Source organism: Lytechinus variegatus, chromosome 15 (assembly GCF_018143015.1).
Source record: "Lytechinus variegatus isolate NC3 chromosome 15, Lvar_3.0, whole genome shotgun sequence".
NCBI lineage: Eukaryota > Metazoa > Echinodermata > Echinoidea > Temnopleuroida > Toxopneustidae > Lytechinus > Lytechinus variegatus.
In genome coordinates, this window is record NC_054754.1 from 12199256 (window position 1) to 12226671 (window position 27416).

A 27416-nucleotide genomic window follows, 5' to 3' on the forward strand; every position below is an offset into this window, starting at 1 on the left:
GGCTGTCCATACTTAAACCACAACTTTAAACCCAAGTTTAAGTTAAACCTGACTTCAGAATACAGGCCAAAGAGATAAGACAGACATTCACACATTGAAAAGCTCCATTTCCATTACCATCCCATTTGGTCCGTCCAATCCAAATCAACATCAAAGTAGCATATAAAAAAAGACTGATTTTTTAATAGCAAACTAACAAAGGAAACAGCTTTGACAGAAATGCAATGAGGAGTAGAAATATGCAAACAGATAAATGTAAGAACTACACAGATCTGTTTTTTTAGGGGATGATTGTGTGATTCATGTTACAATTTGTATCTGCTTTGATATAGTTCATACGTAAATGTCATGTGATATAATCTTCTTCAGCTGCATTTTCCCACTCTTTTCAACATTCTTTTTTCCAGTATACAAATTTTCCAATCAATGTGGACCACTTAAATATACTGTGACTGCGTTCAAGTTCAATAAAACATACTGATATATTAAACAAAATACCATGATGATTATATAGTTCATGACGTGAAGTAAATAATAAGGAAAACAAAATTGTGCGAATGTCCTTTCATTGCCCAAACGCTTATAAATTCTCACAGATTGAATACCCACATGAGGTTGAATCAAACAAAAGATGCAAGAAGTACAATGAAAGATACCAAAATTAAACTACAACTTTACAGTGTACAGCATGATAGGATAAGATAATTTCTAAATGACCTGTCTTGTACCACAGTGAATTAGGGTTATTTCACATTCTGTTCAGGTCAGGGTTACTAACCCTCTTGTGACCTTTGAACTTGAAATGAGAAAAAGTGAATTGAATACTCAGAAAGACAGATAATGTCCAAATCTGAACTAAAATTCAAATTGGTGGGTAACTCTGATCATTCGAAAATGAAAACCATGCAGTTAACCAGGTTTATAGCACTGGTTGGAAGGACAGTCAAGAGGTAAACCCATTAGAGATTGAGGATATGACAAGATATGTAGTCTGGGGAATATTATAAGGAAAATGTATTTATAGCATATTTTTAGAGCATTTAAGCATCAACATGCACAAGATATATAGCAAGTTATCTCATTGATGAATACGAAGGGGTGATTGTCCCTGGTACAACAGAAAACATTTTGATCTCTTAAAGGGGAATCCAACCCAAATAAAAAGTTGTTTTTATAAGGAAAAGAAAAATCAGACGAGTTGATTGGTGAAAGTTTGAACAATATTGGACAAACAGCAAGAAAGTTATGAATTTTTAAAAGTTGTAAATATTGGTAATCACTATACCCATGGAGACTTCAAATTGGCTGCATATGGGATGTGATAGTGATGTAAGGCAAGGACTACTCTTTCATGTACTCCAATACATATTATGGCTAAAATGTCATTTTTCCCAAAAGTTTTATTTCAAATTATATTTTTCTTTCATGAGGACATAAAACAATTTACTCCCTGTGTTATATTTAGATTACTGCCCCAGGGGAATGGGTACTTAGGAGGAAACCACAAATCCCTGATAATAAAGTACATGGCCTATGGGAAAGTTGTCCTTGCCCCTTGTCATAATTTACTTACTCAATTGCCAATTTGAAATCTACATAGTATTAGTGATCTCAATTTTAAAGCAACTATAACTTCCTTATTACTTGTCCGATTTCTTTCAAACTTTCACCATTCTGTTTAATTTATTTTTCTCCTTCCCAACACAACTTTTATGGCCAAGGCTGGATTCCCCTTTAAGGGAACAATAAAATGATGTTTTGCAATGAGTACAAGTTGACAAATTTCCTGAATTCCATGTACCTTCTGAATACAACATATTGTTCAATATCATTATGAATAAAATATTTTAGTACTTTTTTTTAACTTTTGGGTAAATCATCACTCACTAAATATTACAATCACAAAAAATGAAAGAACCTATTTTTCCTTCTTCTTTTGTTTTTGCTAGAACGCAACAAATTATTTTTTGGTACGCTTTCCAAAACACACTGTAAAGACATGAATTAGTGATAATAAATCTGGTTTTCTCAAATGATATCTTGAATTAAAAAACTTATTTGAATCACTTTTAGGCACATATGAATAGAAACATAATTAAATAACTGAGAACATAATGAATAACATAATTAAATAAAAGAGAAAATAGTTCAATGTTTGGTTCATTGCAACAGAATTCCCCAGCAGCCGTTCCATGGGTGAATGCAGCAAGTTAGTCATTGAGTGACCATGCTTGACCTCTTCCTAATCCAAAGAAAGGCGTTGCATTGGGATCAAACAGTGGTCCTGAAGCAGGCATCACGTCAAAGTTGGGCGGAAGAGGAAGACCTGGCATAGGGTTAGGTAAGGGTTGTAATGGTGGGGGAGCCATGGCTATTCCCCTCATGAGGGGAGGAGGTGGGAGTTGGTTCATTCCCATACCACCTGTCCTGCTTGGCATTGGTGGTGGTGGCATACCAGGTGGTATATTCGGCGGCAGGAGTGGGATAGGTTTAAAGATATCCATTTCTGGTACAGTCTGCCCCAAAGGAGGCATAGCATTTGAAGGTACTGGAACTTGGCGATTTGCAAATGGATCCATGAACATACCCTGAGGCTTTTGTTGCTGCGTCTGACCCTTACGGTTAGGCACAGGAGCTGGGTGACTTGTAAACGGATCCATGAATAAACCCTGAGATTTGGGCTGCTGAATCTGACTCTTACTTAAAGGTACAGGAGCTTGGCGATTTCCAAATGGATCCATGAACAAACTTTGAGGATTTGGCTGTTGGACCTGACCCTTGACATTGTCATCTCCTGAGCCATCCCGCTTTGGGCTTGGGACAAACGCTGGAGTGTTTGGATTTAGGCTTTTCATTGCCTGGGAATATGGAATCTGAGGTGGTGGCCCTCGACCATTCTTCAGTTGCTGTCCTCTTCCGATTCCTGTATTCATTTTTGGCATGTTCGCTCCACGACCTATCCCTCTCTGCGGCTTTGGCATGGTCCCAGTGGAGCTTCTCTGAAGAGGCGAGATTGCAGCTGTTTGCTTCTGACTCGCCGTAGCCCGATCAGAATAGTGCCTCTGTTGTCCAAGATCTCCTACCGTCTGTGAATGGGTGTCCTTGGTACTCTGATCCGGGGAGAAGACACTGCTGGGATGTCTGGAGGAAGGTGGACTGAAGACATCATCAGGAGTTCTGGGGGACATGGAGGATCCAATGGAAGTCTGAGCCAGCTGCGCAGAGATATCACCTGGTAAATGAACAATTATTAGAAATCCAGCTCAAATTTTGATCAATGGTTTTCACATTTATTTTAATTGCAAATACCAGTAATCAAGAGAACCTATCTGAAATATCTCACTGCTGACAGGTGTATATTCTTCCTGTAACTTCTTCTCGTATTGATTCGTTATCAACTCTCAATCTAACATGCACCTAACACTATCATCTCTAACTGTAATCTACACCTAAGGTAATCTTTAAAAAAAAAAACATGACCACACCTTCTCCACATCAGGGTCCCGTAACACAAAGGTAAGCGAATTCGTACATTTGATTTTCACGATTGATTGAACATTGTAGTCAATGGAATCAATCATAGAACAATGTTCTATGATCATTGCTAAGCTTTGTGTTACGGCCCCCAGGACTTCACAGTGGCTTTTGCGATTCCTTGGTCTATGCAGATATTATGAAGATTCCCGCTAAAGAAAAGGCTGAAAGGCACAAAGTTATTCAAGAACCTCCGAGGCCATATCACTTTTTCAAAAATGGATTCCGTTCGAAACAACATCCTGGTGAGTGTTTCACCAACATTTTTGTCTGACGAGTTGTCAGATCTGACAACTTTCCGGATTTTGATTGGCTGAGAAGCACTATTCCTATGATAAATGTCGGATATAACAGGTCTTGTCAAATAAAACGTCTGGCAAGTCTTTTCATGAAACACCCTCATGAAATCACTTGATTTCCATCAACAGTTAGGCATATTACCTTGAGGAACTAAGCTTATAATTAGATAAGATTAGATTACATTTAAATCAGATTGAAATAACTGGGAAAAAATATTCTTTACCCAAGGACAGAGAGGCACTTCCTGGATCAACGTCAATGGACTTGGTCTTTTCTAGTTTTCTTTCAATGTCCTTCATCAATCCCTCGATGTAGGTGATTTCATCGACGTCAACAGAACCAGTGTTGCTCATGAGATCCTTGAGAATTCTCTCTCTGATACATAGATGGAGTATAAAAACAACAGATGAAGTAAAAAGACCACTCAGACGAGAAAACAAAAATAATCTAGTGCTCCTATCACTTCTTTCACTAGCATAAAGAGTACCGGTATAAAACAAAGAACTATATAGTGAACTTGTGTACACAGACACCCCAAGGGAGAGAAACAAAAGCCATGAAACTTTTTTTAAATTCTATCTCTAATACAATAAACATCAAAAGTACATACATGTTAATATTCAAAGTTAAAATCAATTAAATATATGTAGTTCTTTCTTCAAACAATGTGTTTCTCTCCTCCACTTAGCAGGGAATTCTATGATATAGATTGCTAAAGGGTTGAAAGAAATTGTAATGTGTAGTTGGTCTTTGAGGAAAGAATTCCATAAAATTAACAATTATGTATCCATCTGTAGGATCTGTCTATATTATTTTTCAAGGAGTCATCGAACGCTTTACAATGAGCCTGACCTTTTAGTTCTGAGTACATCATGCATCTTTTTGAGGTCTGATTCTTCCTGGTCTGTATCGAAACCACCTGACGTTTCGCTGCTCACGCTCTCACGACTCAGATCGTCATCCTAGGGAAGAATATGATATAAAGTGTTAAATTCTATAATTCATTGCCTTGTCAAGCACCAAATCATGCAGGTACCATTGCCTTGAGTGACTACCGGTATTCAGGATTTAACATTTGATTGGTGAATATTTTCCTCAGGAATTCCTGAGAAATTAAAAAGTAAAAAAGTTGGAATAGCAATCTATTGGAGTGCAACACATTCAATTCAAAATCAAGCATGACTCTAAAAATAAAGCAATGGACCTTTAAAATCCAAATTTTGTGATTGATTTGCATTCACCTGCAATTCAACTTTCTTGTAACTACCCATCACACTTGACTTTGAGCCTTTTGCTTGATTTGCAATTGAGCCCAAGTTTCTGACAACACACCATTAGTCTTAATATATTTATTCTTCAGCAATATATCAATTCTGATTTTTTGTCAAAGAAGTTCTATCAATGGTACCCCTAATCAGTATTGTTTAAGAATATTCAAATATAAGTCCCGATTAATAATTGATAAATGATAATAGATCTATTGGACAAACAAGAAGTTGGACAGAAATAAGTCAACATAAAGATGTAATGAACGTTGCGTTAAAATTGCTACGTCCCAAAAGATGGAAGAGTCAAGATCAGATATCTTTAATGGACTTGGTGAAAGATACCATAATTCGAAAATTCTATATCGAGATATAGGATGCCCGGTGTTTGCTTGAGGGTATATTAGAAGAATAAGTCTTACCTCTAGAGGGGGCATGTCACTAGCCAAGGCTTGGATCTGACCAATCAATGCAGTGCTGACCTGACCAGAAACCATCAACAATGGGGCAACACTGAAAGACATAATGATATGAAATCATTATCAGAAATCTTTTAGAATAATGAGCTAATTTTTGACATTTATCTGGAGATATACATTATGAATTTGACCCTGAATCCTAATCAGATCAGGAATTTGGGGCTTTTCCCTGGCCATGGGACTTGAATTGATTGATTGGAATATTTTACCCGATTGCTAAGAAAGCATGAATGCTCATAAGCAAGCAACCAGAGGACCGACGGCTTAAGGTCCTCTCCAAAGGACCTGGTAATGAGGATAAATGCCTTACCAAAGGGCACTAGCGCACCAAGTGGGAATCGAACCCGGGTCACCGGAATACGAATCCCCCGCTCTACCAACTGAGCTATCGCGCTTAAGATCTCTGCCGCCAATTGTCGATCAAAACGCACTTTGCGGGCAGAATGGTCTTGGAAAATGTTAAAGAGAGGTTGTTTCACCCCCCCCCCGCCAAGTTAGGGTTAATGGAACACAATCCTGATACTGAACTATATAATAATCTTGAGGATTAGGAACATTCACTTCTTCAATTAATTTTGAAACTTTTGGGTTAATATCAGTGACATAATTGGGAATTAACTATTGCCACAAGTTACTGCATGTGAACAATCATGGATTGTTATGAAAGTAATGTAAATATAGCAAATGGTTTGAACAAAAGCTATATGATACAAGAAGACTCAAACCAATTCAAATCGAAGTGCCTCAAAAGGGTCAACAAACTTATCTCTAGTCACCCCAAAAGTCAATTAAAAGCCTGTGAGATATCACTCCAAATAAGCATATATTTCAAGCTACTGAACTGAATTACTATTAATAGATAATCCTAGAGTAATAAGTATATTTCTATATTGATCTTAGCCAGAACATGGGTAAACATTTCTTCAAAACAATTCAGTTTTAAGAAATCAAATTCTGTCCCAAGGAAAATAATTATCATACGTACCTAGTCAGAAGGAAGAGCTGCAATTTTGATGGGCTAATCTTTGAGAGTGGCACACCTTCCCTGATAAAATAAAACCATAATAGAGCACGGTTGTAATAATACACAAAGAGAGACTGCTCTGAAGACAACATTTAAATTCATAACTCATGGGAATTTTCTTTAAGCTGAATGAAGTACCATCTTGAAAATAAATATATAACCATTTTACAATTTTCATACGTTTCATCAGTTGGGCGATTCCATACGTGTCGTACAGGACATTTTGACAACAATTTCTAGGTTCATAGCCGAATGCTTGAGCAATCAAATATTCTTTTTTATCAATGATAAAGCTAGTGGGTAACCGTGTGAAAAACTAATAACCAACACAAAAATATTGATTATGGGTAAATTAAAGGTGAAAATGTTGTGTGTCGTACGACACGCAACATTTTAAGCTAAACTTCACTGATGGACGACATATTTTTGTTGGTTGTCAGTTTTTTGGTTGTCTACTAGGACCCAGTAGTACTTTAATAATAATACCACAAAGCAAACTGAAGTTTTTTGTTTGTTTGGAAAGCAGGTTGAAAAATGTTGTGAAAATAGATGATTTTTCTAGCATGGAATTGCCCAGTTACTTTAAGAGAATGGCAAAGCAGATAAAACATTTCTAAATTTAAAACAGGTCGACTCTATCACATACACAGATGCTAGAAGCAATATCTGAGACTGCACTCTTGTTGATATATTTAAACAATAACCTGAGGATGAATCTATCCTAAAGATGCATCTATTCAATCCTTCCTATTCTTAATAGTTGAGTCTTGCATTTTACTGCTAGCTGTAAATAAGCTTGAACATTCTAGAGAATGGATTTGGTGTATCATGAATCACATATTTCATCAACACTTTGTGAGGAACACAATGGCTCATATGCTGAAATAAATTGCATGTATGCCATGGTCTAACCCAGCTAAAATCATGAGAAGCTAAAATATCAAATCTGTTCCATATTTGGCAATCAGAAGTTCAAACACAGCTTCTGATCAAATTTCAAGTTAAACCCAATTTCATAATACAGCCAAATATGTCCTCCCAGCTCTAAATGCATCATTACGTTAAAGGTACTAAAATACTCAAAATTATAAAACTATCAAACATTGCATATGCACAATTTACGATAAATTCTGGGAAATGACATGTTTTGTTTTCTATTGTATGGACTAGGCAAAACCCTTAGCTCCTTGTTTAGAAATAAACCAATACCTGGCAAAGCTATCTGCTAGTTCAGAACTTTCCAATTCTTCTACAATGACCTGACCAAGCTGTGCTGCTTTCAGTTCAATCTAATATGAAAGACAAATGTATCAGAAAAAATATATTTTATTGAAATAAAAACAAATCCCTCCAATATTTTTCATCTATTAGTATCTTTCTATGGGTGGCGTTAATTATTCTGAAGTTTCGTTATTATAAATGTATGAATAATACAAAGGTTTGTTACTCTGACATACACATCCTAGACCAGTCCATGTTATTGACAAGCCGCATTGTTCATCTCATTGGCATGGGATATTTTCCTGTGCCCTTATTTAATTCATCCCATTTTGTGCTGCAAATATAGAAATGTGCCATGTAGGAAAGAGGCCTTTACAAATATTTAATTTAAAGGCCTTTGGTATTAATGATTTGTTTATAAGCATGATTTAACCTGAATTTTGGATGGTTTTACAGTTACTGAACTGAAGAATTAAACTATTTTGGTAACACAATGAAAGATAAAATGAATGAAAATAATTTAAAACTAAAGATAATTTAAAACACATCAATAGAGATATCCATACTCCTAAATCAATATGATTAAAAAGTTAATACAATACAATATGATATAATTCAAAATACATAATCTATTATGAATGAAAATATATAAAAAAAATCACATGTTACCATATCAAAGAGAGAATTGTCATCCTGATTGGTTGGCCAGATGAGAGCCGATACCTCAACACTGGTAACAAACTGACCACCTTGGTCTTTGAATGATATCAGATGAAGGGTTTGTCCAGTCACCAGCTCAACCCTGCAATTAGTAAAGCAATAATTGCTTGTCTCTTTACTTAAGATTGTCGATTTTCAATTTAAGATTGGTGGTGATTTTTTACCTGACTGCTAAGAAAGCATGAATGCTTGTAAGCAAGCAACCAGAGGACCGACGGCTTAAGGTCCTCTCCGAAGGACCTGGTACTGAGGGTTAATGCCTTACCAAAGGGCACTAGCGCACCAAGTAGGAATTGAACCAGGGTTACCGGAATACGAATCCCCCGCTCTACCGACTGAGCTATCACGCCTCCTCAAATGATTTCTAAATGACATGTACATGAGCAATATCAGGATCCTGCTTCATTGAGACTTGTTATCATAACAAATGCACCGTTTCAATAACAAGTTTACCATCAGCCAATCGAATTGAATGATTTCAGTAGCTTAAAACTGTTATTACCCATTTGTTATCATAAGAAAAGTTTTATGAAATGGGTCCCGGGGCTTTGCAAATTATGACAGATTCAGGAAAGGCATTGCATTATTTTTTTTAAATTTGAATGTTGGGGATGGGTCTATGTACAATTCACAGTTCAGAAATACAACAAAATTCATCGGGGATCATGAGTAAAATCTTAATTCAAATTAAAATGTTACGGATGGGTCTATGTACAGTTCACAGTTCAGAAATACAACACAATTCATCGGGGATCATGAGTAAAATGACAGAAGGTCTCATTTTCATATTGATGGAAAATAAACTGGGTTGGATTCACTTGGTCGACTATCAGATGGTCAAACCCACGTGGTCTAATATCAATTTATTTCAATTGCCAATTGGCTGTCATGTCCTCGACTATCAAGATGGTCTTATTTGTGCTGAAAATTGGTTTCATAAGCAGTTCACCTAACAGATCAGATGGTGTTATACAAAGTGTATTAGTCTTACAACTGAAATTGCGAGTGGGGAAGGTGGCAATTACACCAAATGGTTAGTAGACAAACTGATTGTAGATCAACTGTCATTAGGGGTAAGACCATACAGTAAGTAGACAAAGTGAGTGTAAACCAATTAGCAATTTACCAAAATTCTAATCCTAATATCCATTATGCATCCTTTTTGGTGCCACCATTGAATGTATAATCAACGAAAAAGCTTGAAACTTGACATGATTGTTTTGTGAAAGAGGGCCCATAACTTCACAAGAACTGTTCCTTACCTTGCAATAGACCATGGTTTCTGCATATCGTCTTCACCTTCTTCATCAATCTCACTCAGTTCTCGGGCCATCTTCTCAATCGTATCGTCCTCTTTCAGAGATGGTGGCCCACTATCAGCTTTAAATAAATATTATAATATAATAACTATAATAACTAGATGGATCTCGACTGCAGCAGTAAAATCTATGACGTTTAACCTCTATGACACTAAAATCTATTCATACCATCATTCCTTAAATATGCATAAACCAAGTTTGAAGTTAATTCCTCCAATGGTTCTTCAATGACCTTGAAAGATATTTCAATGTAAATAATGATCTATGCGACCTTTGGCCTTTAGACCCCTTCCAAAAAAAATAATCATATCATCACTCCTATATGCATACTTGGACAAAGTTTGAAAAGTAAGAAAAAAAAATTAATGTATCTTACAGCTATCATTGTCCACTCCAATGATCTCAAGACCATCTCCTGCATTTGTGATGTCACCGTTGACCATGACCTGACCGTCCCCTGATGACCTTTCCTGTGGTCTTGCAATGGTTTGGGCATCCCCTGACCCTAGGATCCTTTGGACTTCAGCAGACTCCTCCGGCCACTGAAAGGCCAGGGCGGAGTCATCGTCCGGAACAGGCAGACCCATGCCAGTCAGCATCTGAAGGCTCACTTCAGCTGGCTGCAACGAGAAAAAATATTATGAATAAATTAATCAAAAAGAGAGAATGATATACTACTAGCTCATAAAACGTCATTTTAATTTCTTTTGTCCTTCATTATAAAAAGAATAAAATATTCAATTTTTATAGAATTGACAAGCAAGCTCTTCGGTATATCATAATGATATAATGATGCTTTTCAAGGTATCAAAGTGGTAATGAACATAGAAATCTTTATTTTGATTGCCTTTTGAACTATGTCCCAATAGAAGTTGCCATAATTCATTCAATTCATTTTTCTCAGTATAAAAACAATATAAATAGTACAAACATGAAATAAATCAGACATAGACATAAATAAAGTATTATACGGAAAGGGTAGCAGCCAAAAAGAAGTTAACCTAAAGGCCGACCCAATAATGGTAAAGTTACTGTAATTGTAAGTCCTTAATACAAGGCAAACGCCAAGCGTTGTCTCGCCTGCATATTGCAGTCATGTAAGAGAATGTATGTCAAAACTATGCTATATGACTTCCGAGGCTGTCAGCAGTTTAGGGGGTGAATTGTGGTTCTGACAGTTTACATATGCAATAATGCTACAGGCCTACTTTATCCCTAGGAAATGAGATAACACTAAGAATGCTGTTAATACTATGAAGCTATAATGATTTCCATGGAAGTAAGGAAATGAATGTTAGTGAAAAAGAATGTAATTCATAATAATGTGAGTGAAATAGTAAAATTGAATGAATTATTAAGGTGTTATGGCAAACTTATTGTCATGGAAAGTTCATTGACCTTTGACCTTAATCGAATTCAACTCACATTCGAACTTGACCTGCACCTTCAAAAGATGGACCTCTTGTATGAATTTGGCAATCCTACCTCGAAGCTGTAGAAAGTTATTGGGTGTACAACACAGCACAGTGCCAGTCATGGAAAGTTCATTGACCTTTGACCTTTAACCTTATTCAAATTCGACTCATATTTAAACTTGACCTGTGCCTTCAGAAGATGGACCTCTGGTATGAATTTGGCGATCCCATCTCGAAGCTATAGAAAGTTATTGGGTGTACAACACAGCACAGTGCCAGTCATGGAAAGTTCATTGACCTTTGACCTTTAACCTTATTCAAATTCGACTCATATTCTAACTTGACCTGTGCCTTCAGGAGATGGACCTCTGGTATGAATTTGGTGATCCCACCTCGAAGCTGTAGAAAGTTATTGGGTGTACAACACAGCACAGTGCCAGTCATGGAAAGTTCATTGACCTTTAACCTTATTCAAATTCGACTCATATTCGAACTTGACCTGTGCCTTCAGGAGATGGACCTCTGGTATGAATTTGGTGATCCCACCTCGAAGCTGTAGAAAGTTATTGGGTGTACAACACAGCACAGTGCCAGTCATGGAAAGTTCATTGACCTTTAACCTTATTCAAATTCGACTCATATTCGAACTTGACCTGTGCCTTCAGGAGATGGACCTCTGGTATGAATTTGGCGATCCCATCTCGAAGCTATAGAAAGTTATTGGGTGTACAACACAGCACAGTGCCAGTCATGGAAAGTTCATTGACCTTTGACCTTATTCAAATTCGACTCATATTCGAACTTGACCTGTGCCTTCAGGAGATGGACCTCTGGTATGAATTTGGTGATCCCACCTCGAAGCTATAGAAAGTTATTGGGTGTACAACACAGCACAGTGCCAGTCATGGAAAGTTCATTGACCTTTGACCTTTAACCTTATTCAAATTTGACTCATATTCAAACTTGACCAATGCCTTCAGGAGATGGACCTCTGGTATGAATTTGGTGATCCCACCTCGAAGCTGTAGAAAGTTATTGGATGTACAGCACAGCACAGTGCCAGTCATGGAAAGTGCATTGACCTTTAACCTTATTCAAATTCGACTCATATTCGAACTTGACCTGTGCCTTCAGGAGATGGACCTCTGGTATGAATTTGGTGATCCCACCTCGAAGCTATAGAAAGTTATTGGGTGTACAACACAGCACAGTGCCAGTCATGGAAAGTTCATTGACCTTTGACCTTTAACCTTATTCAAATTTGACTCATATTCAAACTTGACCAATGCCTTCAGGAGATGGACCTCTGGTATGAATTTGGTGATCCCACCTCGAAGCTGTAGAAAGTTATTGGATGTACAGCACAGCACAGTGCCAGTCATGGAAAGTGCATTGACCTTATTCAATTCGACTCATATTCGAACTTGACCTGTGCCTTCAGGAGATGGACCTCTGGTATGAATTTGGTGATCCCACCTCGAAGCTGTAGAAAGTTATTGAGTGTACAACATAGCACAGTGCCAGTCATGGAAAGTTCATTGACCTTAGACCTTATTCAAATTCAACTCATATTCGAACTTGACCTGTGCTTTCAGGAGATGGACCTCTGGTATGAATTTGGTGATCCCACCTCGAAGCTGTAGAAAGTTATTGGATGTACAGCACAGCACAGTGCCAGTCATGGAAAGTGCATTGACCTTTAACCTTATTCAAATTCGACTCATATTCGAACTTGACCTGTGCCTTCAGGAGATGGACCTCTGGTATGAATTTGGTGATCCCACCTCGAAGCTGTAGAAAGTTATTGGGTGTACAACATAGCATAGTGCCAGTCATGGAAAGTTCATTGACCTTTGACCTTATTCAAATTCAACTCATATTCGAACTTGACCTGTGCTTTCAGGAGATGGACCTCTGGTATGAATTTGGTGATCCCACCTCGAAGCTGTAGAAAGTTATTGGGTGTACAACACAATTGTTGACGACGCCGACACCGGAAATAGTGATACCTATGCCTCGCTCCGCTACGCAGGCGAGACAAAAATGGGTCCCCTGATTGTGGACTACAGTACAGTCTGTTGCCATTTATACATGGTTTATTAAATTACCCTACACAAAAACTTACAGGTGGGATCACTGGCGATTCGGCACTAGGTTCAGCCGGTACTTTCTGCTCTGCAAAGCGAGCCAAACCTTCTGAAACTAACAGGTCATTGATGTGAATATCTTCGTTGGTTGATGTATCACAAAGGATGAGGCTCAGAACCGAACTCTAAATGGAGAGAGAGAGAGAGATGTAGATGTTATTGTCGCTAGTTTCTTTTTTAATACCGCCTATAAGTATCTATTTTAGGTGCATCAAATTTATAACCATTATACTTAATATAAATGTTCAATGGATAAACAGATTTTGTATATTTTTAAAATGTATATCATGTAGCATATTATCATTTATTGAATTTTTTTATTAGACTAGGTGTCTTTCACTTGTTATTACTCTGTTTTTTTCTAATTTTTGTTTATATTTTCAGAGTTACAATCCAAGCAATGCAAATGTCTGGAATAATGCCTGTTGCATACATATAGATGATCAAACGTAAAGTTCAATTTACCATTAAGAGCCGACTGTGCATAAGTGGAATAATAATTAAAATCCCAGTTAATACATGTACAAGGACCCAAAGATGCATGCGATAACAAATCTGTGTCATTATGCCAGTACATCATGTGCATCCTTTGTACACATTTGATACATCATTCCTTTTTTTTTTAATTTCTCAAAGTTAATTAAATCCAATACCAGAGTGCAAATCTCTTACTGAATAAAAATACTAAGATGAACACTGTCAATCATACAAAAATCACTTAATATCAGAGTAAAATTTTCAATAAAGTTATATTCATCACTCTTCTACTGCAAATGCAATACACACTAAATGCTTTTTTTTTCTATTAACCCTAAATCTCCCGGGGTATTTTTATTCTTGTCATTCCCGGGGAGGGGGCCATTATGGCCCCCCTTAAGATCTCGGCCGCCGATCGCGCGAGCGACGCAAAAATTTGCACGCTGGTAGTGTGATGTAATCTACAAGGCTGTATGGTAAAATTTTCCAAAATAATGAGATTTTATTTTATATGAATTAATTATGCTAATTTATGCATAAATCATACTTTTTGCTCTAATTCACTAAATAAAGCTCCTAGAATGCTAATTTTTGGTAAAAATTTTCTTTGTAGCATTCTTAACAATCGTAATTCAAAAAAACTTTGGTTTGGAAATAAATTTCTTATATATTCAATTGTTTTATGAATTTCTTATGTATTTCTTTGTTTTTTACTTTTTGTTTTTTATTGTTTTTTCAATGGAAATTGTTCCAGACATAATTCTGATCATAAACAAGGCAAAATTAATTAAGTTTAATCAGTAAAAGTAGAAATAATGATACATTTATGAATTTTGGCTAAATATGCAATTTGCATTGGATTTGTACATGAAATCACGTTTATGAGCAATTTTGGGTCTGACATGAACTTGCATAATGTTGGGTAATGTCGTAACCGCGTACCCGGGCGTCACAACTTTGGTCTCAAAATTTGCGTGAGACTTGAATGTAAAAAGTCAGTGAGCTGCGAGGTGAAAAAATTTCGCACAGCAGATATATCGCGAAAATTGTTGAGGGGGGCCATTATGGCCCCCCCCCCGGGAGAATTAGGGTTAAAAGGGTTATGTAGGCATGTGTTGTGAAAAAAAAAAATCATGTGCAAAATCTACTGATAATCAATGAACACCACACACAACCAAGCTAAAGGCAGAAATTTGTTTATTAGCCATCACTTCCCAGAAAAATGACAAGAAAATAGAAATACACATAAAAATGACAATGACAGCGAAAGAGAATTCTGTATTTAAACATAAATCTATCAATCCAGTCACTAATGAGAGATGTTGCCATGAAAAACTGCTAGCAGCAAACAAGAAAACCCCTCAATCAGAGCTGCCAACCTGAACAAGAATATTTCAGTATATTTAAAGCTGAAAATCAGTATTTTGGTAAGAAAATCAGTATTTTCAAAGAAACACCATAGGACAACACATAAAGCTGGCACTTTAGAAATCAGTATTTTGCATGAAATCATCAGTATTCTTTTAATCATCAGTACTAAATAAAGAAAATAAGTAGTATTAGGCAGCTTTGCTCAGTGTACATGGAAACATGGAGATGACCCGACACCAAATAAAACTTCCACAGATATAGAAATAAACAATGATACATCCTTTTCCCCCTAAATGATATAGGAATGCCACAAGCAAATCAGTTCGCACTCTTCTGCTTCTCTGCCGATTTCAGATCATCGTTCAGATGTTATTATACTTGTGCTTGTGTAGTGTGTAGATTAAATAGTGCACTATAATGAGTCACTACAAATTTGATGATGCTATGAGCAGCTAAAAGTGCAAGAGGTTTCATAGCGGAGCACTTCCTTCTTTGAGATCTCTATGGACATGCAGACTCGGAATACCAATCCACTTCAAGTCTAGCTAGCTCAGATTTAACAGACGAGCATAAGACTTTGTTGAGGATGCAATGACAGAGACACAGGGAAAGTGATGATGCGTATAGAATGAGTATATCTTGCTGGCATGAAAGCAAATATCATGAATTTCTCAAGAAATGAAATGGTGAATACCAGAAGGAAGAAAGACAAATACACCACACAAATAGCAATCATGCTAGGTCATTCTGGTTTAAAATAAATGGACAAACCTCTGAGAACGGATCAGTATCAAACACCCCTGCTGTGGTCTAAAAGAAGAAAACATGCACAAAAGTACCGGTAGCATGCATTTTAAAATTTCAGTGAGAAAACGAGAATTCCCTCAGGCTTTGAAATGTACGTAAATAAGTTATTCTTTTCTATAGAACAAGCTCTGTAAAATAAAAGATACAATTAATATTTCATGACTGCTTGTAGTTTTTTGTTCATTATTTGCCATGGAATTATTTGCGCTAAGCTTTTACCAACAATCACTTCTTTTGCTACAAGGCAAAATGTATACTTCTTTGAATTAGCTGAAGACATTTTTCACTTTCCACCCAAGTGTAGTAAATGGGTACAGTTTTCGGAACTAAAGGGGTGACTCTGAGTAAATATGAAAATAATGCTATTATCTGATTTAAAGGTGACTGTAACTCTTTTGGCTTGCCATAGTCAACTTACCTTCTCTTCCATGGCGTACGCCTGTAGTGGTTTATTGAAAGAGAGCTCGAGTAATCTGTCTCTACTTTCTTCACTCCATTTATCCTGATACACACAAATAACAAACAAAACAAGAGAAAACTTCAATGGTCTATATTTACAATGGTGTATTGAATTTTGCCACGGTTTTAATGTTTGATTTATTTAAACTATGGATAAGCAAATGTGAACATTTTAAACGGTCCATGCTTGATTTATCTACATTTTGCTACTCACATATTAAACATTGGGAATGGTTAGTATTCCCGGATTTTCCAGATGTTGAAAAATGTGAGTAGCCAAAAACTTCCACAATGGGGGCTCAGGACGAATTTACCCCTGAAATGCCCTTAAGCACTGGAAAACTAAAAAAAAAAAAAAAAAAAGCCAGATGCCAGTTCAGATTTCCATTAAATATTATATAACACATCCCATTATGGTTTCTTAATCGACATTGGAAGATAGACTTACCCCAAAAGGCTCAATTCCACCGAGTTTGGCATCAATAGCTTGCTTTGGCAGCTTCATGAAGCAAGATCTACACAAGCAAATGAATGGAATAAACTCACCATATAATTTTTAGATACTAAACCTCTTATGAGAACTATAAAAAAAGTTTTTAAAAACTCACCTGTATTCAGCGTAGATGTATTGTCTTTTAGTATTGATAATTTGAAGGTATTATTATTTCTACAGCGTAAGTGCTATGGTATAGTTTTTAGGCCTGGGACTTTCGGGTAATTTTGTCTTTGGGTAATTTTTGGGCGGGTACCGTAAATCATGTCGTATGAAATATGACTGCCGCAAGCCAATTTATGAATTATAGTAGTAATGTAAGCATGCGCAGTGCAAGCCTCCTAGTGTCTCACGCAATATACCATCAAAACAAGTCTGCAATACTGTCACCTCGTACCAAAATCGATCTAGAATTCCACTTTCCTATATTTTATATGAATTGTGAAGGGTATTCTCGGAGAATCTGTTTTCTCACCGATAACACACAGGTAAGCAAATTTTGATTACTTCTTGCTTTCCTGTCAAATCTTACAAAGTAGCGTCGATATTGCATCGTGTTTGTGAGTTTGCAGAATCTGTTTGATTTCTGAGTTTTGGAGCGTCGAATGCGTCAGCCAATCATGATTGTGTTACCATTTGCAGTTTATGATGAATTGAAAATGGTAACGCGAACGTGATTGGCTGGCGCATCGTATGCTCAAGCTGCAAAAGAAACATGGCGATGATTGATCGATCTCAGTCACATCACATCATCACTTGAAAAACTTGTAGATTTATGGATAATTCGAGGGTAATTGGTGAGATTCAAATCGAGACTTGTGAACTTTTGTGATGAGTTACAATCATGCCTTATACTATGCAATACAAATCAAATTCATGTACGTTATACTGGTAAGCAATTTCGGGTATCGATTTTTGTACCCGGGTACCCAAGGCTTCCAGGTGGGACCCGGGTTTTATTCCCAACCCTAATAATTTTCTATGTATAGCATCTCTTTAAAATACATTGTATTATATTTTCTAGAAACTATTATTTTTGTATGTACTAAAGGTTATATCAACAGTTAAAGACTATTTTGTCAAAACAAAAAGAGTAGAGTATACATCACTCCTTCCATACTAAAAAAAAAAGGTAAGATAGGTAAGTAAGATTAAACAGCCAGAGAACATGAATTTGATCTCTGACATAGCACTAAAATCCTTCACCAAGGTATATCTACATTATCTTCTCCATGCCCAAGAGGGAAATATGGAATGGACTGACAAAGAGTAATTTGACATTAAAGGTAAATGCCAGTTTTGGTAACGATATCAAAATGAGTTTGTACAGAATCCAATGAAATGACCACCAAACTGTCTGTTTGTATTGTAAATAAAGAATATATGCCAAAGGATTCTGGAAGAAATTGTGTAATTGCTGAGAAATTAGCAAATAAGCACAGGATTCGGGTCAAGCGTCGGGCACGACATTCACAGCACACTGTCCCACGTGCGCTTATCTGTGTTGGTGATCTTCAGAGTGAATATTTTTCAGCGTAGATTTGAAGATTTCACCAAGTTCAGTTTATGTGACTGTGACCAGATCTAGATCCTCGATGATATACTGACAATCAAGCCTGGTTTTACAGACTTTCTCATGAAATCAGCTTTTACTGCAACTACTGGCATTTCTCTTTAACAAGTTTGTCTGACTAGTGTTCTTAAAGGCAGTTGGCAACTCTCTCCAAGATTCCACAAAAGCTTCTACTTCAATCATGATTGCAAATTTTTAGGTCTTGACATTGAAAGCTAACTAGTTTTTCCTTCCACAATGTAATGGTTTCAGAATTCAAACTTACTTCAAGAGACGAAGTGAATTCTTTGGAATTCTAAGACTGGTGCCATAATCCACATAGTAAACCTGTAGAAAAAACACAAACAATGAGCATTAAAATATGAAAATATTAAAATTGACACAAATTGTCAAGTAGTATTTAGAAAGACAATGTAAAACGTGAGACATGGCACACAAGATTTCCTCTAAGTTTTCTCTTATGGTAATGTACTGTGGCTGCCATAAACTGTCTCATAGACACGTATTTGTTTTTTTTTTCCACATAATAAAATTAATAAAATACAATTATCTCAAGTGTCAGCATGGGTCAGAGTAAAGAATTTTATCTAACATCATCTAAGAGGCCAATGCATGTTACTTTCTTGGAACAGAAGATCAAAATGACAGGTGTTCTCACAAGACAAAATATGAAAGAAAATGCAAGATAATAATTTCAAAAGCTAATCAATTTTCATTACGGTAGCTTATTAAAGAAAGCAGGTTTGACTGGACTAACCTCAACAAGATCTAAGTTTGGAACACCTGTTATGATTCCCCTATGCCAGTTGTTATCTTCATGGTATAAGGAACAGCAGATCTGATTTACTGCTATCATGGCATCGGGCATGAGATACTTCTCTCCTTCTGCAAAGTGGTACACAGATCTGGGTAAAGAAATTAAATAATGAATATACTCCGTGTGTGTCTAAATAAGTTTTGACAGATGAGTAACAATCAGGTATGATTATTTACGTCTGCAACCAACATTTAAAGGTCAAGTTCACCCCTGAATAATGTTAATTTGAATCAATAGAGAAATATGAAATGAGCACAACACTGAAAATTGCATCAAAAACGGATGTAAAATTATAAATTTATGACATTTTAAATTTTCGCCTATTTTTCACAAGACATTTATATGCACAACTCGGTGATATGTATATGAGAAAGTCGATGTCTGATGTCCCTCACTCACGATTTCTTTTGTTTTTTATTGTTTGAATTTAACGATATTCAAATTTTTACAGCTTTGACAATAATGACCAATTGACTGAACCACAAAATATTAAATCAATGTTAATTCCACATGTTCAGGGAGGAATAAAACTCTGTTTCAAAGGGCAATGAAAAATTAAAATATTTCATGCAATGACATACAAAAGTGAGGTGATGATGTCATCAGTTCCCTCATTTGCATACCGACCAGGATATGTATATAAATATTTTTGTAAAATAAAAATCTAAAATGTATTAACTTTCTTATATTTTACATCCGATTTGGTTGAAATTCCCGGTGCTATTCTGGTTGGATTGTTCTCTTTTTATTTAAATCAACTTTTTGTTGGGGTGGACTTGTCCTTTAACTTCACCATCCGAAAGATGTAACCAAGGCTCTAACCTTGAACTCCCATGTAGCTTGCATTATAAATACAAGTCTAAATGCCAAGTTACTAATATGTATGGACTCTATGTTGAAACAAAAAAATTTCAATGGTAAGGCAAAATCAACAAAACATATCTCTATGTTATTTCACACTTGTGTGCCAAGTTATATGGGAAAATACAAAGAAAAAAAAACATTATGTAGGAATAGCATACAATTTCAATGGTAAGAAAAACATTACAAATTATATGTGAGTTGCCCCCAACTTACTCTAGTCCATCCATGAGGCTTTCCAATGCAAGATTACTCTCCTTGTCCTTGACTTGTATACTGATTTTATGAGGAGTGTAGACCGTTGAGACATAGACTGGGAAGTACTCATTGAGTTTAGGTTTCTTCAAGGTAGGGTAGGAATACCCGTATCCAATAGCATCCTGAGGTATAGACTTGGCAATAGTCTGAAATTTAAAAGAGAAAGTGGATATTTAATCTCAATGATAGAATTAGGGTTGAGTTGAAACATTTGACTGACATTTAAACTTTGAAAATACCCTTCACAACTCCTCATAATGTGCATCCAAGTTTAAATTTAACTTAGAAATAGGCTGCAGTCTTTGAAGATTATTGAAGAAGAAATGACTGACAAAACATGACCGTTTCGCCACTTTGTATTTCTATTATGATACAGTGGGAGAAGCTGAAAGGCGCATGCACACTGAATAAAGTTTGGGTAACCGTGCCCAATCCTCCCCCCCAAAAAAAAAAAACATACAAAAACACTCATAGAATGATGGCATTATTAACTGCTCGGGTATTTTTTTTGTTTACCAGATATGTTGAGCTCTACCAATTTCTTTCAAAAAAGTATAAAAGGAAATTTTCCTTCAATCCCATTTTAAATTCAATTTCTTTCATTTTCATAATCTCAATAAATAAATCAATTAAAATAAAAATTTACAAAACATCGAATTCATTCGAAAATTTACTAAACAAATAAACTACACAATAGAATGAACATACCTATAACAATTGAGAGTATGAGGGGACTAGCAAAGGCCAAGGGCCTGTGACTGTGCTACCGGGAGGGGGGGAGAACTATCCGCCATGTACATGCAAGTATGATAATTATTTGTTTCTTACACTATATAGTGATCCACTGGTGAGGGGTAACCTCTGATCTTGTGCATGGAGATATACTTGATCTGAAAATACAAAATGTAGGAAACAATGAATTCAGTATAAAGATACGAATTCTTGAAATGGCTAATAGCCATTAAAGGAGAATGAAACCATTGGAACAAGATAGCTTGTGTGAAAACAGAAATATCAAAGAAACAGATCAACAGAAGTTTGAGAAAAATCGGACAAATAATGAGAAAGTTATGAGCATTTGAATATTGTGATCACTAATGCTATGGAGATAGAAAATTGGCAATGCGACAAAGATGTGTGATGTCACTTGTGAACAACTCTCCCCATTACTTTAGTATATAATTCACTTGAATTGCTTCTTTTATCACATCTATCCATAGATCATGTGTTCATTCTACATGAGGGCATGTACATGTAATACATATCTTTTTAGAATACATCATGGATAGAGAGTTTGTATCGTCATAAGAAAAAGCAAAAAGAGACATTTTGAGGTTATTTTATAGTCCACCAAAGGGAAAGTTGTTCATCAGTGACATCACACATCCTTCTCGCATTGCCAATGGGAGGATCTCCATAGCATTAGTGATTGCAATATTCAAATGCTCATAACTTTCTCATTATTTGTCCGATTTTTCTCAAACTTTCTTTATTCTTATTCTTTGATTTTTCTGTTTCTACACAAGCCTATTTGTTCCAAAGGTTTCATTCCCCTTTAAGATGTATTCACTCTAGACTTTTGGATCTATTAAGTTGAGCGAATTCATCTTTTGTACAAACATTTCAGTTTCAATGCTACATATTCACAGGCAATTGTTGGAACAATTGGTGATATGGACTAACTCCAGTTGGTATGCTTGATTATTGAATATAGATCTATTTCATTGTGGAAGAATTGTAACTAAAAATACAAAAAAAAAAACATTGAACATGCAAAAAGTAAGGAAGTTGTAATTCAATATAGAAACAAACCTCAATTCATTAAGATTCAAATTTCAGACAGTCTTGAAATCACACTGGATAATCTCATTTTGTACACAAAACAAATAGCAAATGACTTGTCTAAAACAATATGCAAAGAACATATTAACAAAAATTCAAGCTTTTGGCAAAATCTGGAATCACAGCAGAATCTATATGTATAACTTGTTAATCAATCAAAGAATAAAGGAAGAGAATATTTGTTCTTACTTTGTCCTTTATAGACGACCTTGATTGTATCTGGGATGGCAAGAACTAAAGAGTTGACATCACTCACTCCAAAATCTCCAACCGGAAGACTTGTCCTGTGAAATTTCTGAAATGGAATGAGCAGGAAATGAACAGTATAAGAATACTTGGTATTTAAAGTATCATCATCAGCCATGTGCAAGGCAAAGGCCTCTTAGAGTTGATGCTGAAGGTGCTTGTCTTGTGCTGAACACATACATGCACTATGCATTGCATATATTTATTAAACCTGTTGACTGAATTTGGTTATAAATTCTATGCTCTTTACAGGGACCTTCCTGTACACCACAGGTTAAAGTGACACACTTATGAATAAATGTATATAAATAAATATTCAGAGGTCAATTTGAATACCAGCATGGTATGCCTCAATGCCGGCTTCGGCCTCAATTATGTTGTGCATGACTAATACCTTGGTCACATTTGCTCTACTGCGGCCGTATGGCGAGTCAATAACGGCCGTTTTATTCATTTTTATTCAAACCACCTATTATGTATGTAGATGGTACAAAAATGTTAAAACGGCCGTTTTCGACTCGCCGTACGGCCGCTGTAGAGCAAATGTGACCATGGTATTACAAACATCTTTACGAAACTGCCAGTATCTGGTATGTCTGAGCCCAGCCTGCTGATGATTAGCCTGAAAGCACAAGCCCTCGGTTGGTTAATACATGTATACAAACTACCTGTGGGCTGTGCCTCCAGAATTACCTCATATGCGGATGATAGCTCCTGGAGTAATACTCCTGTAGGATGAGACAAGAGGACTTCTCTAATGTTTGCCTTGGCAACCTGGACCGTTTCATTGTTTGGTTCCTTGGGTGGCGAGTCTTTCGGCTTCTTCTTTATCTCTGGTTCTATGCAGGATGGAAAGATGGAGAAAAGTGTTTTTCATTTTTGTTATAATGGGCGGTTGCTCTCTATGGACAGATGCCCTTAAAAAGATGAATACAGAACAATTGAAAGTTTCTTGTATTATTGGAATGTATGGAATTTATATTATGTAACATAGAGGGCAGCTGGGGAGCATGTCATCACCATTTTTTTGCCAGACAAGTTGTCACATCTGACAACTTTCATTGACTTTGACTGGCTGAGAAGCACAGTTCCTATGGTAACTGCCAGATAAAACAAGACTTTGAAAAAATGTCTTTTTAAAAAGTCCCTTTTACATGAATAGCTCCCCCCACACCTCTTCAATGATGATTCTTTCATTTCTTTCTGCTTTTATCCCAACCAACCCATTATGAACTTCCCAATTAACCTACCATCAAATTAAGTACTTACCAGGTGGCTTGGAAGGTACAAATGTCCTAGCATCAAAGAGTATCCAGTCACTGTTCTTCTTCTGTCTCTCGATGGCAACAACGTCAGGGATGGCAGACACCAGCTCCACTACACTGTAGAAACCAATGGAGATCAGGGGTAGCTCTTTCTTGGTTAAAGCCTGGGGGTCAAACACATGAAGCAGAGATGAGATTAAAACAATTAATAAAACTTGCTTATATTCAACATAGAATATGCAAGAAGCAAATTATGGATGAAAACTTCCATGTATTGAAAGGGTAATGATTTCAAGTAAGTTATGCTGAAATGTATTGAAAATTTTAACTTTCTTGAAAAATGCATTACAGAATGCACAGGAAGCAAGGGCAATATACAGATGGAAAAAGATGTAAAACAGCATATACAATGAAGAGCAGTCAGAGAGAAAGATAGAGACAGACAACATTTTGTTTTTGATTGATGGGTTTTTACCTTGTATTCAGTTGGTAGACTAGCAGCAAAGAGTCCGTTGGGGTAATCTTCTAAGATCTAGGGAACAAGACAAACCATGAATTCCATTTCTAAACTTTATATTTTTAAAAAGGCAAAAATGTATACAAATATAGTTCACATTACCAAGTATGGAGCATTAAACAAATTTATGTAATTCTTACACAGAAATCAAGACTAAGTTGTTTTCATTTTTTATGCATTATAGGCAGTTTTTTTCCTTTCAATATTTAGCTTTTGCTGATGTGGCAATAGAAATTGCTTCAAATTGATACAAATTTTGTTTTGTTTTAATGGTAATCTTTAAACAGTCAACACTCTGCAGATGCCAAAATTACATTTTCCATTCATTGTTATTTAGAACAACCATACATGGAGAACTTTAGATCTCTATGTGACACATAATCTGCCAACAGCCTACCTGTCGGATTTCACTGCAGAGTTGTTTATCAATGAGATCATTGCCTGGCGGTGATGGCTGTCTGGGGCTTGTGACCGATGATGACCCCGATGATCCAACCCTTGTACTTGATTCATCCGATCGGTTGGATGATATTCTACGTGCTCTACCAATGCCTCTCTGTGGGGCCTGGAACGGCATCGACTTCCGAGCTGATGGAGTTTCAAAGTAGAAGCAAGAATTGATGAACTCAAAAGGAACAAAGCATTGACTGCAACTGGACAATTCAAGCATAGGCCTACAGCAATAATTTAATGTAGGGGAGATCGAGTTAGTTAGAACGCGGGGGTTCAACTATTGTAATTTTCTTTAACACAATAATACTGCCCTCAATTTATTGCTATTAATACAACGCTATGTTTCAACTTACCCCGCGTTCCAACGAACCAGTGACTCACTTTATTCATCATCCCAGTATAGCTTCTTTATGAGCTGCCATAGGGATTACTACATCAAGTATCAAGTAACCCCGATCTCCCCTATTTATGGGAAACATTTCCAATTGTCTAGTTTTAGTTTTAGGGAAGTAGGGAAATATTAGTAGCTTCAAACAGGATTGAAATAGCCATGTATTTGGTTACGGAAGTTGGAACAACTAAAGTGAATCAGAAATCTAGTCATTTCAAACAGGATTGAAATACTCTTTTCTAAAATTAGTATCCAGTATACAGTGGATTTCAAGTAGTATTGTGAATAAAGAAATACAATGTAATATCAGGGTAAAGTATACGACTTTGCAATAGATCTACATATAAAAAGAATGGCAAGTTCTCCCAAGCCTGCGCACACGCATATCCGCACGATTCTAGTAAAAGATATGCAATGAACACAAACTTTACACATGTAATGTAGACAGATATTCATTAAAAAATCCGACTCAAAAAGGTGGAAAAATAATGAATTTTGGTTTTGGGCATTTCATGTGATAGCCTCAAAATGCAGCCTTGCTCAGAAATATCCCAGAACATACATGTGCAAAGAGAATGGGCGTGCAGACATGGGGTATCTTTTTTTTTTTCAATTTAAAAATGACTGCCAGAGGTCTTTTCCAAGAAAATCCTATATTACTTTCAAATTTTTATGAGATGTTTGGTACAAGTAGTACTCACAATAATATAAGGAACATAACTGAAAGATTTTTTGAAATAAAAGAATTTTATGTTGAATATGAACTCAAGTTGTTGGGTGTGCAGACTTGGGTACCACCATCAAACCATTTTTCAGTTAGAAAATGAAGAAATAACACAACTACATACGGTACATCACTTTGTTGTTACTCAGAAGAAACCATTTTTTAAAGTTAAAATATAAAGAAAAATAAGTATGAATTTCAGGATGATTTTTGTCAGTCGGCTTGATGTGAATCAAATGTATTTAAAAATGTTTTATCTGTGATGTATTTTGCCTTCTGCTTCATTTTACTTTTCAACTTGAGATTATGCCATATCGATTAGTTACAAAAAATTTGTTGTGCATTAAAATCAAATTACCATCCGGTATCGGTGGGCTTATTAGCAATGGTGGTGGCTGTTTCGGAGTGATCAAAGGTTTTATATTCCCATGATCCTCGGACATCAGTGGTTTGATTTTGGCCTTTGATGCATACGATTCATTGCTCGTTCTGCTTGCTCCTTTGGGCAAATTCTCTGTTCCTTTGGGGAAATTCTCTCTGCTATAAATTCTGAACTTCTCCTCACTGATTCGTTCAAGACTAATCAAGTCAGATAAAGATTTCACAAGGTCCTCTAAATCTGTAAACCCAAGCTGAGAATAGTCAATGGTAAAACCGCATTTGCGACTGAAGATGGCATCGAAGTGAGTGTTGAGAATGCCATTCGGATGGGAATTGAGGAGTGATTTCATCTGCATACGGAGATAAGCTGGACTTGATTTGGGGCCATTCAGAGGTGACGGCTTGGGCCGGCCTCCTGATGATCCTGGGTATGAGTTTGTCCTCCTCCCTTGACCAAAACCTTGAGGAGCTCTGGAATATGGTGCTTGAGATCTAACGTTAGATCTACCACCAGACGATGTACTGAATGAACGCCCGCGTCCTGACGAATAGCCTCCTCTCCCTGAACGGACAACTTGTCTTTCCAAAGCATTTCTTCGCTTTAAACATTTGCTCACATCAACTTTTTGCCTGGAAACCAAACTTTGAATGTGTTTGGTTGTTTTGTCTGCGATTCCATGAAACACTGCATGTCCCCTTTCCCAGTGGCAGGTTGCAATATCTGGCAAATCCTCCACAAGGTCGGATGTGCTGTTATACCCCAGCTCGCGGTAAGGCACGCCGTAACCCTGGGCCTCGCGAAAGTCTCGCTCGATCTCGACTGCGGTCAATCCCAGCGGCGCCGAAAGAAGCAAAGCCCTTAAAACTATCTTCATCTCCTTCTTGATTTTGGCCTTGTCCGTCATGTTGCTTTTCTAGAAGTAACAGTGAATAGCTGTAATTTGATAAAACATCAAGCCCCCCTTGTCATTCGTCTTTGTTAACTTTGAAATCTAAATTCATTCACACTGACTGTCCGCGTAGACGAGTTCGAGTCGAGTCAGCTGGAAAGTTAGAC

The 27416-nt window shown here is 36.5% G+C and overlaps 1 protein-coding gene across 2 annotated transcripts; it reads right to left on the reverse strand.

The window, feature by feature from the left end:
- Positions 1-1734: 1734 nt before the first annotated feature.
- On the reverse strand, positions 1735-27416 carry LOC121428465. Of its 2 annotated transcripts, XM_041625091.1 has the most exons (23): positions 26337-27416; positions 24808-24998; positions 24369-24425; positions 23898-24057; positions 23322-23467; positions 22572-22677; positions 21369-21430; positions 20499-20686; positions 19362-19509; positions 18870-18931; positions 16987-17053; positions 16498-16581; positions 16044-16082; positions 13403-13549; positions 10239-10482; positions 9806-9923; positions 8493-8625; positions 7812-7891; positions 6564-6623; positions 5522-5612; positions 4687-4796; positions 4058-4209; positions 1735-3232 (listed from the first exon to the last, which is right to left on the reverse strand). In XM_041625091.1, exons 1-23 carry the CDS (start codon positions 27262-27264, stop codon positions 2211-2213), a joined length of 4395 nt encoding a protein of 1464 aa, XP_041481025.1. In that variant the 5' UTR covers positions 27265-27416; the 3' UTR covers positions 1735-2210. The 2 variants fall into 2 exon arrangements, with proteins under 2 accessions (XP_041481025.1, XP_041481026.1); XM_041625092.1 differs by lacking the exon at positions 16044-16082.

Excerpts from the sequence above, each read along its gene's own strand:
- LOC121428465 (XM_041625091.1), bottom strand. The coding sequence starts at position 27,264 with ATGACGGACAAGGCCAAAATCAAGAAGGAGATGAAGATAGTTTTAAGG. Across the intron at positions 23,468-23,897 it reads TGTACCTTCCAAGCCACCTG|AACCAGAGATAAAGAAGAAG; the intron begins GTAAGTACTTAA and ends CATCCTGCATAG. Across the intron at positions 5,613-6,563 it reads CAGCTCTTCCTTCTGACTAG|TGTTGCCCCATTGTTGATGG; the intron begins GTACGTATGATA and ends TATGTCTTTCAG.